The sequence below is a fragment of the Oncorhynchus mykiss genome, chromosome 7 (genome assembly GCF_057628025.1).
Source record: "Oncorhynchus mykiss isolate SJ-2025 chromosome 7, ASM5762802v1, whole genome shotgun sequence".
NCBI lineage: Eukaryota > Metazoa > Chordata > Actinopteri > Salmoniformes > Salmonidae > Oncorhynchus > Oncorhynchus mykiss.
In genome coordinates, this window is record NC_143028.1 from 51,834,501 (window position 1) to 51,852,730 (window position 18,230).

General features: G+C 43.3%; 2 protein-coding genes across 10 annotated transcripts in view; one reads left to right on the plus strand and one right to left on the minus strand.

The window, feature by feature from the left end:
- LOC100135783 (rtSox23) overlaps positions 1 to 10,915 on the plus strand; it is a 69,377-nt gene extending 58,462 nt beyond the window's left edge. For 8 of the 9 annotated variants that reach the window (XM_090239476.1, XM_036981840.2, XM_090239477.1 and 5 more), the window contains 4 exons: positions 6,462 to 6,567; positions 6,922 to 7,092; positions 7,748 to 7,964; positions 8,396 to 10,915. In XM_090239476.1, the coding sequence (XP_090095602.1) occupies positions 6,462 to 6,567; positions 6,922 to 7,092; positions 7,748 to 7,964; positions 8,396 to 8,669 (768 nt within the window). In that variant the 3' untranslated portion in view covers positions 8,670 to 10,915. 9 annotated transcript variants of the gene reach the window in all.
- A 504-nt stretch (positions 10,916 to 11,419) lies between these two features.
- Positions 11,420 to 18,230, minus strand: part of LOC110528043 (ethanolamine kinase 1) — a 35,416-nt gene continuing 28,605 nt past the window's right edge. The window contains exons 6-9 of the mRNA XM_021609827.3: positions 17,185 to 17,268; positions 16,949 to 17,109; positions 16,748 to 16,821; positions 11,420 to 16,210 (exon numbers count right to left, since the gene is read on the minus strand). Of these exons, the coding sequence (XP_021465502.2) occupies positions 16,138 to 16,210; positions 16,748 to 16,821; positions 16,949 to 17,109; positions 17,185 to 17,268 (392 nt within the window). The 3' untranslated portion in view covers positions 11,420 to 16,137. The remainder of the gene's footprint in view (positions 16,211 to 16,747; positions 16,822 to 16,948; positions 17,110 to 17,184; positions 17,269 to 18,230) is intronic.

Below are 18,230 nucleotides of genomic sequence, written 5' to 3' on the forward strand. Positions count from 1 at the left end.
TGTCCCCATCTATCTTCAGAGCTCGTGCTGCTAGGCGACCTAAACTGGAACATGCTTAACTTCTTCAATATAGGGGGCGCACTTTTAATTTTGGGATGAAAAACGTTCCCGTTCTAAACAAGATATTTTGTCACGAAAATATGCTCGACTATGCATATAATTGACAGCTTTGGAAAGAAAACACTCTGACGTTTCCAAAACTGCAAAGATATTGTCTGTGAGTGCCACAGAACTGATGTTACAGAAAAAACCCAGATAAAAATACAATCAAGAAGTGCCGCATTTTTTGAAACCGCCTCATGGCAATGACTCCTTATATGGCTGTGGAGGAGCTAGGAGTCAGCTTACCTTTTCCACGTTTTCCCCAAGGTGTCTGCAGCATTGTGATGTATTTGTAGGCATATCATTGGAAGATTGACCATAAGAGATTGATTCTAAACAACGTTTACCAGGTGGTACATTTACCAGGTGGTCGCTTGGTGTCCGCCGTCGCAATTATTGTGTAATCTCCAGCTGCAGCATTTTTCCGTTTTCCGTCTGCCAGGAATGATTTTTCATCGAATAGAATTGTGAAAAACACCTTGAGGATTGATTCTAAACAACGTTTGCCATGTTTCTGTCGATATTATGGAGCTAATTTGGAAAAGAGTTTGGCGTTGTAAGTGACTGCATTTTAGTTTTTTTCTTCTTAGCCAAACGTGATGAACAAAACGGAGCTATTTCTCTTACACAAATAATATTTTTGGAAAAAATGAACATTTGCTATCTAACTGAGAGTCTCGTCATTGAAAACATCCAAAGTTCTTCAAAGGTAAATTATTTTATTTGAATGCTTTTCTTGTTTTTGTGAAAATGTTGCCTGCTGAATGCTAGGCTTAATGCTATGCTAGGCTATCAATACTCTTACACAAATGCTTGTGTAGCTTTGGTTAAAGCATATTTTGAAAATCTGAGATGACAGTGTTGTTAACAAAAGGCTAAGCTTGTGTTTCAATATATTTATTTAATTTCATTTGCGATTTTCATGAATAGGAAATGTTGCGTTATGGTAATGAGCTTGAGGCTATGATTACGCTCCCGGATACGGGATTGCGCGACGCTAGAGGTTAACACCCCAGCCATCCTACAATCTAAGCTTGATGCCCTCAATCTCACACAAATTATCAATGAACCTACCAGGTACCACCCCAAAGCTGTAAACACGGGCATCCTCATAGATATCATCCTACCCAACTTGCCTTCTAACTACACCTCTGCTGTTTTCAACCAAGATCTCAGCGATCACTGCCTCATTGCCTGGATCCGTAATGGGTCAGCGGTCAAACGACTTCCACTCATCACTGTCAAACTCTCCCTGAAACACTTCAGCGAGCAGGCCTTTCTAATCAACCTGGCCGGGGTATCCTGGAAGGATATTGATCTCATCCCGTCAGTAGAGGATGCCTGGTTATTTTTTTAAATGCATTCCTCACCATCTTAAATAAGCATGCCCCATTCAAGAAATATAGAACCAGGAACAGATATAGCCCTTGGTTCTCTCCAGACCTGACTGCCCTTAACCAACACAAAAACATCCTATGGCATTCTGCATTAGCATCGAACAGCCCCCGTGATATGCAACTTTTCAGGGAAGCTAGAAACCAATATACACAGGCAGTTAAAAAGCCAAGGCTAGCTTTTTCAAGCAGAAATTTGCTTCCTGCAACACAAACTCAAAAAAGTTCTGGGACACTGTAAAGTCCATGGAGAATAAGAACACCTCCTCCCTCACTGTCATCACCAATAAATCCACTATAATTGAGAATTTCAATAAGCATTTTTCTACGGCTGGCCATGCTTTCCACCTGGCTACCCCTACCCCGGTCAACAGCACTGCACCCCCCACAGCAACTCGCCCAAGCCTTCCCCATTTCTCCTTCTCCCAAATCCAGTCAGCTGATGTTCTGAAAGAGCTGCAGAATTTGGACCCCTACAAATCAGCGGGGCTAGACAATCTGGACCCTTTCTTTCTAAAATTATCTGTTGAAATTGTTGCAACCCCTATTACTAGCCTGTTCAACCTCTCTTTCGTGTCGTCTGAGATTCCCAAAGATTGGAAAGCAGCTACGGTCATCCCCTTTGAAGAGGGACACACTCTTGACCCAAACTGCTACAGACCTATATCTATCCTACCCTGCCTTTCTAAGGTCTTCGAAAGCCAAGTCAACAAACAGATTACCGACCATTTCGAATCCCAACCATCCAGACGAGCTTCAATGCCATACAACTCACCTTCCGTGGCCTCCAATTGCTCTTAAATACAAGCAAAACTAAATGCATGCTTTCAACCGATCGCTGCCTGCACCTGCTCGCCCGTCCAATGTGAACTCTCCTTCCAGACTCACATCAAACATCTCAAATCCAAAGTTAAATCTAGAATTGGCTTCCTATTTCGCAAAAAGCATCTTTCACTCATGCTGCCAAACCTACCCATGTAAAACGGACTATCCTACCGATCCTTGACTTCAGCGATGTCATTTACAAAATAGCCTCCAGTACCCTACTCAATAAATTGGATGCAGTCTATCACAGTGCCATCCGTTTCGTCACCAAAGACCCACCACTGCGACCTGTACACACCCCCAAAACCAATTCTTCCTGTGTGGTGGTCCTAACTGACCTAAGACAGGGAATTATTACTAGGATTAAATGTCAGGAATTGTGAAAAATTTAGTTCAAATGTATTTGGCCAAGGTAAATGTAAACTTCCAACTTCAACTGTATATTTACCACCCCTCTCTGCAAACAAGTCTTCTCTGATGTTCGTTACAAGGCAGCACTTCTTTAAAATCGGAAAGAGACTATCATGTTACCATTGGTGTATTGAAATGAGAGTTATTTAACTAGTCAAGTCAATTAAGAACAAATTCTTATTTACAATGACGGCCTACCAAATCTCACCCTATCCCCTTAATAATCCCGCCTCCTAAAGCCAAGTGTTTGACATGGGGGAGGGGACAGTAACGTTATGAGCAGACTTTATCAGTGTCGAAGCAACTGTCATTTTTCATACTTTGATCATTGTACTTTGATCTTGTTTCATCCAAATATCATCAAATTTCATTAAAAACAGGATTTTGACTGTTCATGAACTTTAAACACCAGCTGAAATGAGAGGCATTTCCCTGCATCGACCTCACTCACTCACTCACTCACTCACTCACTGACCCAGGTTTGTTCGACAAAAGCAATGTCGCAAAAATATTGTGTAATGGAAATGGCAGATATAGGATAATTTTTATAAAGATCAACAACATTTGTATTTGTTTTTATTTAACCGGTAGATTTTTCTTTTCTCTAACTTTCTTTATTGTGACAAATGATGATGGAAACTGTATTTCTTTAGTAAATGTTATCAAAATAATTTTGAAGGTAGCTTACCGCCTTGCAACCAACATCGGAGAAGGCGTGTTTGCAGAGGGGCGTGGTTAATATAGCACTGTAAAAAGTATGCTTCTTTGCAGACAAGATTGCCTTGCCTTTCTTGGTTGGCTGGTTGCAAGTTTCACCATCCAATTATTTCAGATCTACAGGAGAGCAAGTGTCACCATGGCATGGACCTTGGTGATACGTTAGCACATGAGAATTATTAGCATATGGTAAATTATTGCATTCTATCCATGCTGTCTTTCGCAGGCTACCTGAGACATGAATCAGATATAGTGCCTTTAGAAAGTATTCATACCCCTTGACTTATTTCACATTTTGTTGTCACAAAATGTTTATACTTTTTTTAACCTTTTACTTAACTAGGCAAGTCAGTTAAGAACAAATTCTTATTTACAATTACAGCCTACCCCGGCCAAACCCGGATGACGCTGGGCCAATTCTTTGCTTCCATATTGGCCAGATGTGATACAGCCTGGATTGATATTTTTTCTCACCCATCTACACACAATACCCCATAATGACAAAGTGAAAACATGTTTTTAGAAATATTTGCAAATTTATTGAAAATGAAATACAGAAATATCTAATTTACAAAAGTATTCAATGCATGTTAGAATTTCCTTTTGGCAGTGATTACATCTCTGAGTTTTTCACATTATTTTTAAATTCTTCAAGCTCGGTCAAGTTGGTTATTAATCATTGCTAGACAGCCATTTTCAAGTCTTGCCATAGATTTTCAAGTCAAAACTGTAACTAGGCCACTCGGGAACATTCAATGTCGTCTTGGTAAGCAACTCCAGTGTATATTTCGCCTTGTGTTTTAGGTTGTTGTTCTGCTGAAACGTGAATTTGTCTCCCAGTGTCTGTTGGAAAGCAGACTGAACCAGGTTTAGCTCTATTCCTTTTGACAAGCATATCCATAACATGATGAACCACCACCTTGAAAATATGAAGTGGTACTCAGTGATGTGTTGGATTTGCTCCAAACATAACACTTTGTATTCAGGGCATAAAGTTAATTTCTTTGCCACATTTTTGGCAGTTTTACTTTAGTGCCTTTTTGCAAACAGGATGAATGTTTTGGAATATTTTTATTCTGTACAGGCTTCCTTCTTTCACTCTGTCATTTAGGTTAGTATTGTGGAGTAACTATAATGTTGTTGATCCATCCTCTGCTTTCTCCTATCACAGCCATTAAACTCTGTAACTGTTTTAAAGTCACCATTGGCCTCATGGTGAAATCCCTGAGCGGTTTCATTCCTCTCCGGCAACTGAGTTAGGAAGGACGCCTGTATCTTTGTAGTAACTGGGTATATGGATATACCATCCAAAGTGTCATTAATAACTTCACCATGCGCAAAGGGATATTCAATGTCTGTTTAAATTATATATACAGTGTATATTTTTTAAAAACCCATATACCAATGGGTGCCTTTCTTTGTGAGGTATTGAAAAACATTCTTGGCGTTTGTGGTTGAATCTGTGTTTGAAATGCACTGCTCGACTGAGCTCCAGTTAATAGTATCAAGTCAAAAATCATGTTAAACACCTTTTTTTTGCACACAGAGTGAGTCCATGCAACTTATGTTAGGAAGGGAAAGGGGGATACCTATTCAGTTGCACAACTGAATACATTGAACCGAAGTGTGTCTTCCACATGTAAACCAACCCCTCTGAATGAGAGAGGTGCGGGGGGCTGCATTAATTGACGTCCACATAAACGGTGCCCGGGAAAGTTGTGGTTGGCGGATAACTGCCTTGCTCAAGTGCAGAAACGCAGATTTTTCCCACCTTGCCACTTCAGGGATTCGAACCAGCGACCTTTCGGTTACTGGCCCAATGCTCTTAACCGCTAGGCTACCTGCCACCCAGAGTGACTTGTTAAGCAAATTTTTACTAGTGAACTTATTTAGACTTGCCATAGCAAATGGGTTGAATACCTATTAACACAAGACATTTCATCTTATTTTAATGATAGTAAAAATGTCAAAAAACATAATTCCACTTTGACATATTTCCAGTGGCATGACATTCAGCCTTTGTCTCTCCCAAGCCCGTGGCATATTGTGTATGCCAGTGCCACTATCTCAATTTTAGATGTGGAAAAAGTCAAGGGGACTGAATACTTTCTGAAGCCACTGTAGGTGAGGGAATACAGGCTTTTTATTAATGCGCAATTTGCCTGAAAGGGTCATTCATGGAAACACTTTTTTTTTTCTTTTTTTGAATTTTACCCCTTTTTCTCCCCAATTTCATGGTATCCAATTGTTGTAGTAGCTACTATCTTGTCTCATTGCTACAACTCCCGTACGGGCTTGGGAGAGACAAAGGCTGAATGTCATGCGTCCTCCGATACACAACCCAACCAGCCGTACTGCGCGCATCCAACCCGGAAGCCAGCCGCACCAATGTGTCGGAGGCTACACCGTGCACCTGGCAACCTTGGCTAGCGCGCACTGCGCCCGGCCCGCCACAGGAGTCGCTGGTGCGCGATGAGACAAGGAGACCCCTACCGACCAATCCCTCCCTAATGACGTTAGGCCAATTGTGCGTCGCCCCACAGACCTCCCGGTCGCGGCCGGTTACGACAGAGCCTGGGCGCGAACCCAGGGACTCTGATGGCACAGCTGGCGCTGCAGAACAGCGCCCTTAACCACTGCGCCACCCGGGAGGCCGGGTCATGGAAACACTTCAACCATGTCATTTTTATTTGACGCTTTAGGTTTGTGAAGAAACATTTATTTTTTTGGTGTGTTGTCTTCACGTCCAGCTGTTTTTATTGAAACAAGATAGTTCCATGGAAACGCACCATATGCACACTTTATAAATGTCAACAAAAAGTCACTGGACAAGTTAATGGAAACATAGCTACTCACGCACACACACATACACACAGATAATGTTAAATGCTCTCTTCAGGCCTGTTTATCTGCAGCAACATTCAAATCCCGTCTGTCTTTTGTGTAGCTGTGTGTTAAAGTGTAGGCCTGTGTGTGTCAGGTGTGTGTGTGTGTAACTCTGTCTCTGTGTAGGAGTATAAAGTGGCTGGACACAGCAACAGGCTGCCCCCCCCAGACCGGGGGGAGGATGGACAGACCCTCCAAACCAACGAGGATCATCACAGCAGCGACTCTGAGGGTAGGCTGATTTCATGCTGAAATTATTTACTCCTTTTGTTAGTACTTTCATTTTATTATTTTGTGTGAAGCACTTTGTTAACTTTATTTGTATAGTGCTTTCGATACAAGTTATCATTATTAGGCCCCCCAACACTACCTGATCAAAAACAACATGGGAGTGGGCAAGCATCGCAGTAGTCTAGAGAGGTTTTATTTCCTCGTCTCCTCCTTTAGCTACACTGATACAACATGGACGATGCTTGTCCGGTATTTGTTTTCTCCTTTCCTGTTGTTTTACCAGTGAAGTTGAGGGAAAGTAGATGTTTTGTTGGCCACTGACTGGCTGTCCCACCATTCTCTTCCCCTCCTGCAGGCCCCCTATCTGCTCCTGGTGTTGGGGTGTTTGCGGAGGTTCGCAGCCCCCCCTCCTCCGTCCACATCAAGAGGCCCATGAACGCCTTTATGGTCTGGGCCAAAGACGAGAGGCGACGTATACTACAGGCCTTCCCTGACATGCACAACTCCTCCATCAGCAAGATACTGGGTGAGTCCACACACACACACACACACACACGGGGGACATAAAGCATGCACAACTCCTCCGTCAGCAAGATACTGGGTGAGTCCACACACACACACGCACGGGGACATAAAGCATGCACAACTCCTCCATCAACAAGATACTGGGTGAGTCCACACACACACACACGCACGGGGGACATAAAGCATGCACTAATTGCTCCTCTGGGATTAATGACACGTAAAACACACACACATGCTGTCAGTCAATGTGCACTGTGTGTATTTATATATAGTCTTTGTATACATATTGTGTTTGTGTGCACTCTGTGTGTGTGTGTGTGTGTGTGTGTGTGTGTGTGTGTGTGTGTGTCACCCGCTGTAGACCTGGCACAGTGGGGCATGCGAGGCCACAATCTGCCACCTGCTTCCACTGGCGACAGGAACCTCCTACCACGCACCCACCCCCTCCACACACACACTGCCCGCACCCCTTTCCTCTGACCAAACATTCCATACCATTGTGAAGCACTCAAGCCATCGCTCCCTCCTCATCTAACGTAGCCAACCCCTTTCTCTGTAGGTCACTGGAAGTCTATGTCCAACTAGGAGAAGCAGATGTACTCTTTCACACACTAAGTCATCTGTTCTTTAGTCTGAAATTGTCTCCCTCCCGCCAGGAACTAGATGGAAGTCTATGTCTAACCAGGAGAAGCAGCCCTACTATGAGGAGCAGGCCAGGCTGAGCCGACAGCACCTGGAGCGTTACCCCGACTACAAGTACAAGCCCCGCCCCAAACGCACCTGCATCGTGGAGGGGCGGAGACTCCGGGTGGGCGAGTACAAAGCCATGATGAAGAACCGGAGACAGGAGCAGAGAGGGGCATACCCACACAGGTAACGCTCACACAGATGATGTTCTGTTAGTGTGGCCCTAGCAGAGAAGAGAACCTGCTATTATGCAGAGAGCTCTTAGTGAAATGAAACAATATAAATTGTTCCCTTCCCACATGCTTTTTCTGTAAGAACACAAACAAACCCACTGTGGTTAAATAGAAGTGCAGGGCTACAGCTGGTAATGTTAGTCTCTCATAGTGATTAAAACTCTGCTGTATTGTTCTCGGATTGTAAAACTGCACTTGAGTAGCAGTAGCTTTTAGTGGTTTGTTCTTCTCTGGGTATGGTCTGGGTCCTGAGACATGGTGGTAGCCTCCTACATACAGCCATGTCTCAGGGCAAAAGCCTATCCAGTCCTTTCAGATTTTGACAAGGATTTGGGATTTGGCGTACGTTACAGCACCAGTGTCCCATCTCTTCCTGTTTTTCAGCCAATCAGAGCCACAGCAGCTGCACTACACCCCCGGCGAGGGCCAATACCCAGGCGGTGGTGGGGCGGTCTCCATGGCAACAGTGCCATTCCACCCCACGCTATTGGAGCACTACCTGCCGCGAGGGCTGGAGGCTCCGCCTAGTCGCAGACCTGAGGGACAGGCCACGCCCTCTCCTCTCCCCAGAGAGAGGGAGAGACCGCCATACAGTGAGGGGGAGGAGAGCGACGGCGGAGAGAGAAGTGAGGGAGAGCTAGTGCTCCTCACTGACTGACAGAGAGAAGAAAGGGAAGAGGTGTATGTGTGTAGAGAAGTGAATAAAAAGGGGTGTGTCTCTAGAAGGGGATCTTGGACCATATCAAGTGTGTCATATGACCATGTCAGCAGAGCCTGTGTCTGTCCCAACACTCTAAGATGAATCCCATTCTTTATCTAATCACTGATCTGGTCACAGAAGACTAGGGTCTAAACTAATAGTTCTCACTTTTAGATAAGTGAGAGTCAAGAGATGGGAAATAGACCATAGTAAATGCCCCACCCTTATAAAATAATACAATTGGACATTGATCAAACACACAGAGACACACATCAACCCTATCTGTGTATGTTTATTTTTCCTACAAACAGATGTTGTCATCCCAGATGTTAGTTGTTGGTAATCTGCTGTAGGCCCACCAGTATCTGTTATTCAGCTCTACATGTCAAACATTTCCCATTCTCCCCCATAGTTCACAATTAAACAATGAAATCCCAAATAGTGCTAGCAGGGGCATCTTCTTGAGAGGAACCGGACTCGAGGAGGAGCCCATCCTTCTCTGACTGGCTCGACAGGTTACGTTTACTGAGAGTTGTTTGTTACATCATTAAAGGTATGTGTCCTTTACATGAATCTGGCAGCTGAATCTAAAAGATCATGGGTCATATGATATATTGGGCTGTTCATGTTGCTGCTACGTACCTAATCAACAGGGTAGGAGTGTAGCTAGTGATAAAGGGCACATTCACAATGTGTAGCGGAATGAGTTGAGATCGACTGGTTTAGACTGGCAGTCCATTATTGTCCCCTACAAGCATTGACGTAGATGTTTCCCTTAAGCACAGATCAATATCCGATGACTGGATCCTTATAAACCTGAAACATTAAGGCCAGGTATTAAAATATCTGACCGGGTATCAGTAGTTAGGGAGAGGTCTGAATGAGTGCTGCCCTCTGCTGTTTGGGATGAGCACAGCACCATGAAATACCCATGTTTTATTTCATTTTCAATTATTACAGATGACCTGGTCTGTGGTGATTATAGGTTATATAATCCCCATTACCCGATGCACTTCCACTCAACACTCATCTCCTTTCCAAAACAGAGCCAAAGACTTCACCTAAATAGTCAAGTGGCCTTCATCTCAAATCCTCCTCTTCATATGCACTAACAACAAAACAGAGGATAAGTAAAAGCAATAGGGGAGATTCCTCCTGCTAGTTTTTCACATTGGTGCAAGTGGAGTAGGGGAGGTGAGGAATTCACTTTAGATTATCGAGATGCACCCAATGTTTCAGTTATTGCACTTGCGATAGTCTATCAGCAGTTACATCTAGTGTAATGAGGAGAAATGTTTAAGGAATCCCCTTCCAAGCCCTTATTGTAGATTAATCTAATCCTTCTCTATTCTCTAGTTGTGTACAACTGTAAGTGCATCTTTCAATCAATTTATTTTGGACCTGGGTTTACAATGTACTCATCACAGAATGTTTTACAAATGTTCTGTAACATGTATGTATCTCCGTATGTGTTGGAGTATTGAACTCAAAGGTTGGCCTCAACACCTTGTCTGTGTACCCTGACATTCTGGCCTCTTGTCTTGACCACAGCTGTTTCTCTGTCCATGTACTGCAGTCAGAAGTCACTGTAGGGCCATTTGGCTTCACAAACAGGGATCCATCTCAAAAGTCCTATGTCGCTTCCTCTCCTTTCCTTAATCAGATCAGTGCAGATGGAGAAACCAAAATAGGAAGCCACTTTACACTATTGGGATGCAGCCTTCATCACAATGTACTGGACAGAAGAGAGGGGTCAGATTTCTGATGTAATCTCCATGTTAACGGAGACAGGCTTGTGGTTAGTTGCTGTCACACTGCAGTAAAACCTTTGTGCGTTGATTGGGGAGTACTATAGTATGAAGTTGCACCTGGACACTGATCTATGGTCAGTTTTACATTTGCACCATTAAATGTTAAGGCTATGTGGGTGGGGTAGATTGATCCTAGGTCTGTGGCTACTGACAACTTCTACCCAGAACCAAGGGGATGGCACTGTTAGGAGAGGCTGAGACTGTGTACATAGACAAATATCAGATGAACATTTTTATATAATTACAGAAAAACTTTGTCACCTGTTGTCACACCTGCTGATGTAAATATAGACTTTATTTTGTTTATAAGAGCCTGTGTAATCTAAAGGTGTACATTTTCCAAGTTGTGGTTTGTTTTTAGAAAATAATAAATAGCTTGTTATTTGTGCCCAAGTTATTTTTCTGTGTGTGTACACCTTTGCTTGCTAAGATGAAATCATGTGTGCCGTTTCCCACTGGAGTCCATACTGACTCCCAAAGGAGGTCACTTTCCACCCCAGTCCTTATGGTATGTCTTCATCCATTTCGGATTTCAAACGGTGGCTTTTTATATAGTCTCATCAGCCGGGCCTATAGTAAAACAACCTCTATGCTATAATCAGTTATGACAAATTACTAACCAACTGTATAAAAATGAGAAATAAAGGACACTTTCTCTGTAGTCTTGAGGGCAGCGAGAGGCCACTTTACTAGAGGATGTTGGAACGTGTCAGTGTGTGAGGATGCTGCAGTCTTGTGTATTGGAATGTGTTTTTAGTAGAGGATATCCTCCGTAGTGGAGCCCCCCTGGGTCTTCCCCATCTCAGGGCCAGGTCAGCTGACAAAGTGGTAATGGTTTAACCATGGTTTAACCAAGTGGTAATGGTATAGAAACGGAATAACTGCCATCGATACAAGTTTTTTTTTAATGGAAATATTTACTTTACTTAAATGACTCTCCCAGAAGTGTGGAGGATCACTGTAGACAGATTCACAGTATTTACAACCTGTCTCCTCTCCGCTGGCCTTTAATGCTACAGCGTCCTCTTCAGGAGTGGCTGACTCCACACACGCCAGCACAAACATTACATACATCTTGAAATGTTGGGCCCTCTTTTACAGATTCTAATGAACAGTTAGAAAGTAAATCAAGTTCTGTACAGTGGGTTTTCAAGTTAAGCCAGTATAGTACATTCACACAAGTTAATTTCAAATGAACTGCAAGCTTTGACGCTAACCATTTTGGTATGTACTGTTTTTTTTTTTTATGAAAGAAATGCCATGACCGGTTCACCCAATAAATACCTCCTTTAAACATTTCTAGTCTAAAAACACCACCATCAAGATATAAGCCTTCCATAGCCAGCACATATCCTATGCTGGAATAACAAAATCAGGTCCCACATTAGTGCACGCACACCTCAGTTCCGGATCTTACCTAACTTTAATGAATGACTGAATGCAAGTGTGCAACGTCTTCTTGGACACCCTCAGTAATACTAATGGAAATCAATGCTCTTCCAGGGAAGGCATATGATGTAGTGTATGGTACTACTATATAGCTACTCCTACAGTAGGGTCCGATTCTTCAACTCGCTCCCGTCCATGTGCCCTCAAAGATCTGAGAAGATTGGAGTGTCAGGCAGGAGGGCGTTTCCACCATCTTACTATCAAAAAAATGGTGCACACCATTTACACTTATCCAAAGCTTTAAAATCTGCCTGGGGGAGTTAACACGGGCATAGGCAGAATGTGGGGCAGGTTTGAGAATAGAAAAGCAGCCTTAACCTTCAATAAGTGGGTGCATTTCCATAAAACCCAGGATCATTCTTGGTTGATTGAGCATTCAGAAAGCACTCATTTATAACACCACCGTCAGGCCATGTTATTAAAGATAGAAGTAGGTTGTTGCTTTCTAATCACAAATGAGATTTTAACCATTAATCCCAACTTATTCATACCTGTTGCAACATTTACCCTTCAACAAAAAACAAAAACGTTCTTGATCAGTGAACTTGTTTGGCCATCTAGTGACTTCTGAATAGGAACCACAGACCCCAGTGAGTGCTTTGGTGCATAGAACATCTCAACCACCTTATCTTCCTCATACTCTTATGGTGTCTCAATCTAAAAGTGGCTTCCCCTACTCATCTCTCCTTAAAAATCACCAAACACAGGATGAAAGCAACACAGAGATGCACCCTAACAAGAGAATACAGTTTTAGTTTCAATTGAAATGTTACGGTTCATTCAAAGGAAACACATTCACATATATACATTTACGATAAACAAGAATTCATTGCGCTCTTCAATCAGCACTTGTCAGCTCTCGGTTCAACCCAAAGTCTACTGGCAAATATCACGTAGAGCAGATGGGGCGTTGTGACTCACATAAAGCCTGTCAAAGTAATGTCTCTGTCCATAATGGTCTTACAACCTTCATACAAGAGGGATTGGCCTCAATCATCCATTTAGGAAACACTACAATAAAAGGTTCTTCTCACAACCAACTCCTCTCTCATAAAAACCCTCAAACACAGACTCAGAAGGGTAAAAGGTTCTTCTCACAACCAACTCCTCTCTCATAAAAACCCTCAAACACAGACTCAGAAGGGTAAAAGGTTTGGAATGTTGCAGATTGAAATGTACCGTATAGAGTGGACCCAATCCTACGTACGAGTCATTTCCATTCCATTTGTTGCATTTCTATATGTTGTGGATGCTCTGATTAACACTACTCCAGTGGTCAAAAATCCTGGTCCTGGAGAGTTGCAGGCTTTTGTTCCAGCACAGCATTAACACACCGATTAGTTGATTAGTGGAACCATGTGTGTTAGTATCTATACTGTTGCTATCTAGGACCGGAGTTGGTGACAATGGCTTTACTCCATCTACCCTCCCAGCCTGTACGGCTGGTGACGAGGGACAAAAAGGCGAGCTCTTCCGAGTCTGTCCCAACCAAGAGGCTGCTCAGGGACTCATCAGTCTCACCACGTTGCCAGACAACATATTTTGGCGTTTACTAGGGGAACAAAGAGGCCTGGCATGCGAGGCTATTGACTCCTCATAACAACCAGGCAGGAATTGCAGGGAGTCCTTCTCTTCAACATCGTGTTTAAAAAAAATACTAATAATAAATTATTAACTCATGTTAGTGACTGACAGGTGAGAGGGCCTTCTTGACTCCAGGCCTGAGTTATGGGCCTGCCCTGCTCAGGCTGGTAAGCCACAGTGTCACGGTCTGCTGAATGATTGATGTCCCCTCTGTCAGACTGGTGAATTATTAACCCCGTCAGTAACAGGAGAAAACCAGGGGAGGGCAAGGCAGGGGTCAGCACTCCCTTTCTCCCCCTAGTGGTAATTTGGAAGAATCACAGGACAGGCTAGACGATATACAGGTAACTGCCAAAATAAAGGAAACACCAACATAAAGCGTCTTAAATACGGCGTTGGGCCACCACGAGCCAGAACAGCTTCAATGCACCTTAGCATAGATTCTACAAGTGTCTGGAACTCTAGAAATTCCATGAGATGGTGTTTTGTTGATGGCGCCGTTCCAGAATCTCCCATAAGTGTTCAATTGGGTTGAGATCTGGTGACAGACAGCCATGGCATATGGTTTACATTGTTTTCATGCTCATTCAGTGACCACTTGTGACCTGTGGATGGGGGAATTGTCATCCTATGGGGGCATAGCCATGTGGCCAAAATGTCTTTACCCACCATTTTGTATGCATTAATCTAAGCATAATGGAATGTTAATTGCTTAATTAACTCAGGAGCCACACCTGTGTGGAAGCACATGCTTTCAATATATGCTGCATTTACGCAAGCGTTTCCATTATTTTGTCAGTTACCCGTATCTCCATACTTTAACACGGCTCTCTATTTTTTATGTTGACCCTCTGATCTGAGAGGGCTTGTTGGAGAGGAAAGAGCCAACATAAGGTGACCCTTAAAAGCACTGAATTGCAAAAAATTCAAATAGAGAAAACTGAACTAGGACTGAATGCCTGGATGGAGAGGTCAGAACTAGTCTGGAGGGGCTTGCTGCCTGGGGTAAGGAAGGGTGTTGGGAGTTATTTGGTCCAGCGACCCTCCAAAGACCTGTGTGCCGTGATGCCAGCTAGAGAAGTGACTGCTGGCTTAGTGTGGACTTCCTGCTGTCTTGTCCTTGGTCACCTCACTCACATCCTCATAGACAAGCTTCAGAACAAAAACATCAGCCCAGGATTACTGGTCCCAGACACTTTGAAGCCTTGATTTGCCCTGACCTAACACACAGTTTCAGTAATGAGGTTTAAGTAACCTCATTATATAAGGTTTTGGCTCCTTTTTAGGGAAGTTGTAACTTGATAGGGGGTGGGGAGAGGTTGGGATGTTATAGTAAGTATGTGCACATCAGGCAAAAGTCCCTTCCCAGCCAATCAAGAGAGAGGGGAGAGGAGGAAGCGATATAGGGCAGAAGAAGGAGAGAGAAAGGGGAGGAAGAGGGGGCAGGGGTGTGACAAGGGTGATTGAGGTTGGGATTTTCCGAATGGTCTGGAGGGGTGGAAAGTCTAACAGAGCGAGTCACCATAACCATAAAAGCTAAAGTGGTGGAAAAGAGGCTAAGAGGGAGAACTGGTTTAAAGTTTAGCATCAATGACGCAAAGCTGCTCCTGGCCACTGAAGATGCTCTGCCATCAGACATTATTAAAACTACCATATCACTGTCCTGTCTAGCCCCTCTCTTCCCATCACATTTATGGTCCCTTTACCGAAAATCAACTACTTGCCAGTACTAAATCAACCCCTAGCCACTTTGTGTTGATCTGAGAGAATGGACTTCAAGTTACTGTTCACTCAGTTTGCGGGCCCTTTTTTCAAGTTTTTTTTTGTTCCGCTTTTGTAAAGTTTGATGTATACCATATACACTAATGTCAAGGTCTCTCCATTACTAAATCAAAAAATAAATCCTATTAGATCAGTGCCAAAGGTAAGGGCTTGACGATGACAGCCTCCTCTGTCCCACAGCACACGCTTTGTGCAGCGACAGCCAAAGAGTAAACCCAGAAACCCACATATACATAACTGTGTCTGCACACTGTCCTCCATGTCAGCACCAAAAACTAGTGTTCCAGCTACCTGTCTGTCTGGGGAATGAATCTCACTGGATCAATCAATTCTTCACAGAATAAATCAAATATAACAAATGAAAACACACCAACCGTGGCGGATTGGGATCTTGAGTGCTGAGACAGGTGGACTGAGTTGAATAGGAATAAAATAGTGTTTTATGTTGGGGTCCATCCACACGGTCCCCTTAATGTTATTACCCACAAGTGTCAAACTCATTCCAGGGCCAAGTGTCTATAGGTTTTCGCTGTTCCGTTGTACTTGATTGATGAATAAAGGTCACTAAGTAGTAAAGAACTTCCCACACCTGGTTGTCTAGGGCTTTATGGAAAGGAAAAACCAAAAACCAGCATACACTAAGCTCTCAATGGAATGAGTTTGACATCGCTGCCTTAACCACATACTCAGCCCTAAACATTAACCCCAACCCTTGTCACCCATCCCAGTCCTCTCTTGCGCAAAGTGGGTCTGCTCCCCTGGTCAGTGCCGGTGAACCTCTCTTCTCTTGTATTCCCCTCTCATTCTGGGATCTGTAGGGCCATCGCTGCAGGCTTGGTCTTGAAGTATTGGTTGAAACGCAGCACAGCATAGCTGAAGGAGAGAGAGTGTGAGGGAAGGAAGAACATGTTGAAAGAGACCAGAAGAGAGAGTTAAACACCCATTCTGACTAAATGAGTGCACAAACTATCCAATAGCAGCCCTAACAATAGCCCAGACAGATCCCATTGACCAGCTGCTAAACTGTCTGAGCAATATGTCACTCATACAGGCAGGGGCAAAGAGTGACCGGGGGGACAGTTCTGTCGTCACTGCAGGACTGACTGGGTTGCAGACACTCAAACCACCAGCCTGTGGGTCAGTTACACCTCTGCAGGTCCCTTGGGGAAGCAGGGACAAGACAGTTCTCTCTCTAATCAACTGCTCCTTTCTCACTATTTCCACAGGCGCTTACTCCCCTTTCCATCTCTCACTGTGTGGAAACAGTGTGTAGTGGAGATTGCTCTACAACAGACTGACTGAGTTTTGGTATGTCTTTCACAGTAAGAGATTCCTTTCACTCACATACAACACAAGCAGACAGGCCAACCAACATATTTTAACAAGGGACCATAACACACATGCACTTACCCCAGGAAGTCAAAATTTATGGAGGAGTACTTGGCCTGGATGAGTGCCCAGAAGCCCCAGAAGAAGTGTGACGCCTAAAAAGAGAGGTCAGTGGTTAGACAGGTCCAAACTGATCAGCCCAGTACTAACACACGTGTGTGTGTGTGTTTGAAAGAGAGCGAGCAGTGACCACAGTGGTGTGAGCGACAGTGTGTTCCTCACCAAGGCAAACTTGTTGACCTGTACGTAGAGAGTCTCGAGCTCTCTGTCGCTGACCTCCTCTCCTTTCTTAGTGGACGCCTTGTACGCGTGCAGATACACACGCAGCCACTCCAGCTGCATCTCACGGCTAGGATACAGCCCATAGTCCAGCTCACTCATACCTGAACATACACATATTAATATATGGTGTACAGTACATGTCATGACTAAGATACAGCCTATGTATCTCTTCTTACCTGCAAACTCGTTGAAGTGGTTCCCAATGTCAAAGGCCTGATAGTTGTAACTAGAGTATTCATAGTCTATGAACCGGACATGGCCTGGAGAAAAAAAGAGGATGGAAAGAAAATTTGATAATGTTACAGATTTTTACTAATATGTTGTCCAACACTGGAAAGTTACTGGCTTTTTTCCCAAGATGTGACCCTTTGCAGTTATGGATGACAATGTGCATCTTCCCTTTTGAAGACGATTCAATACATATCTAGATACACGGGCTCCGATACCATACGTTTTAGTTAGAAACTAATCGATGTGATTCGGTATGATGCAATACGATGCAAACATTTATTACATAAATAAATAATTTTCAATTCCAAATTAAAATCTTCTGCTAATGAGCCTCTCTGAGCTGAATTGTGTGTGTGTATATACACAGTACTAGTCAAAAGTTTGGACACACCTGCTCATTCAAGGGTTTTTATTTTTACTATTTCTACATTGTAGACTAATAGTGAAGACATCAAAACTATGAAAAAACACGTATGGAATCATGTAGTAACCAAAAAAAAAAAAAAAAGTGTTAAATCAACATGTATTTTATATTTGAGATTCTTCAAAGTAGCCACCCTTTACCTTGATGACAGCTTTGCACACTCTTGGCATTCTCTCAACCAGCTTCATGATATAGTCACCTGAAATGTGCCTTGTTAAAAGTTCATATGTGGAATTTCGTTCCTTAATGCGTTTGAGCCAATCAGTTGTGCTGTGACAAGGTAGGGGTGATATACAGAAGATAGCCCTATTTGGTAAAAGACCAAGTCCATATTATGGCAAGAACAGCTCAAACAAGCAAAGAGAAACAACATTCCATCATTGCTTTAAGACATGAAGGTCAGTCAAAGAGGAAAATTAAAATAACTTTGAAAGCGCAGTTGCAAAAAACCATCAAGCGCTATGATGAAACCCTTGAATGAGTAGGTGTGTCCAAACTTTTGACTGGTACTGTATATGTGATGTATATGTCTATGGTGTATGTGGGTACCTGAGCTACGCCATATGG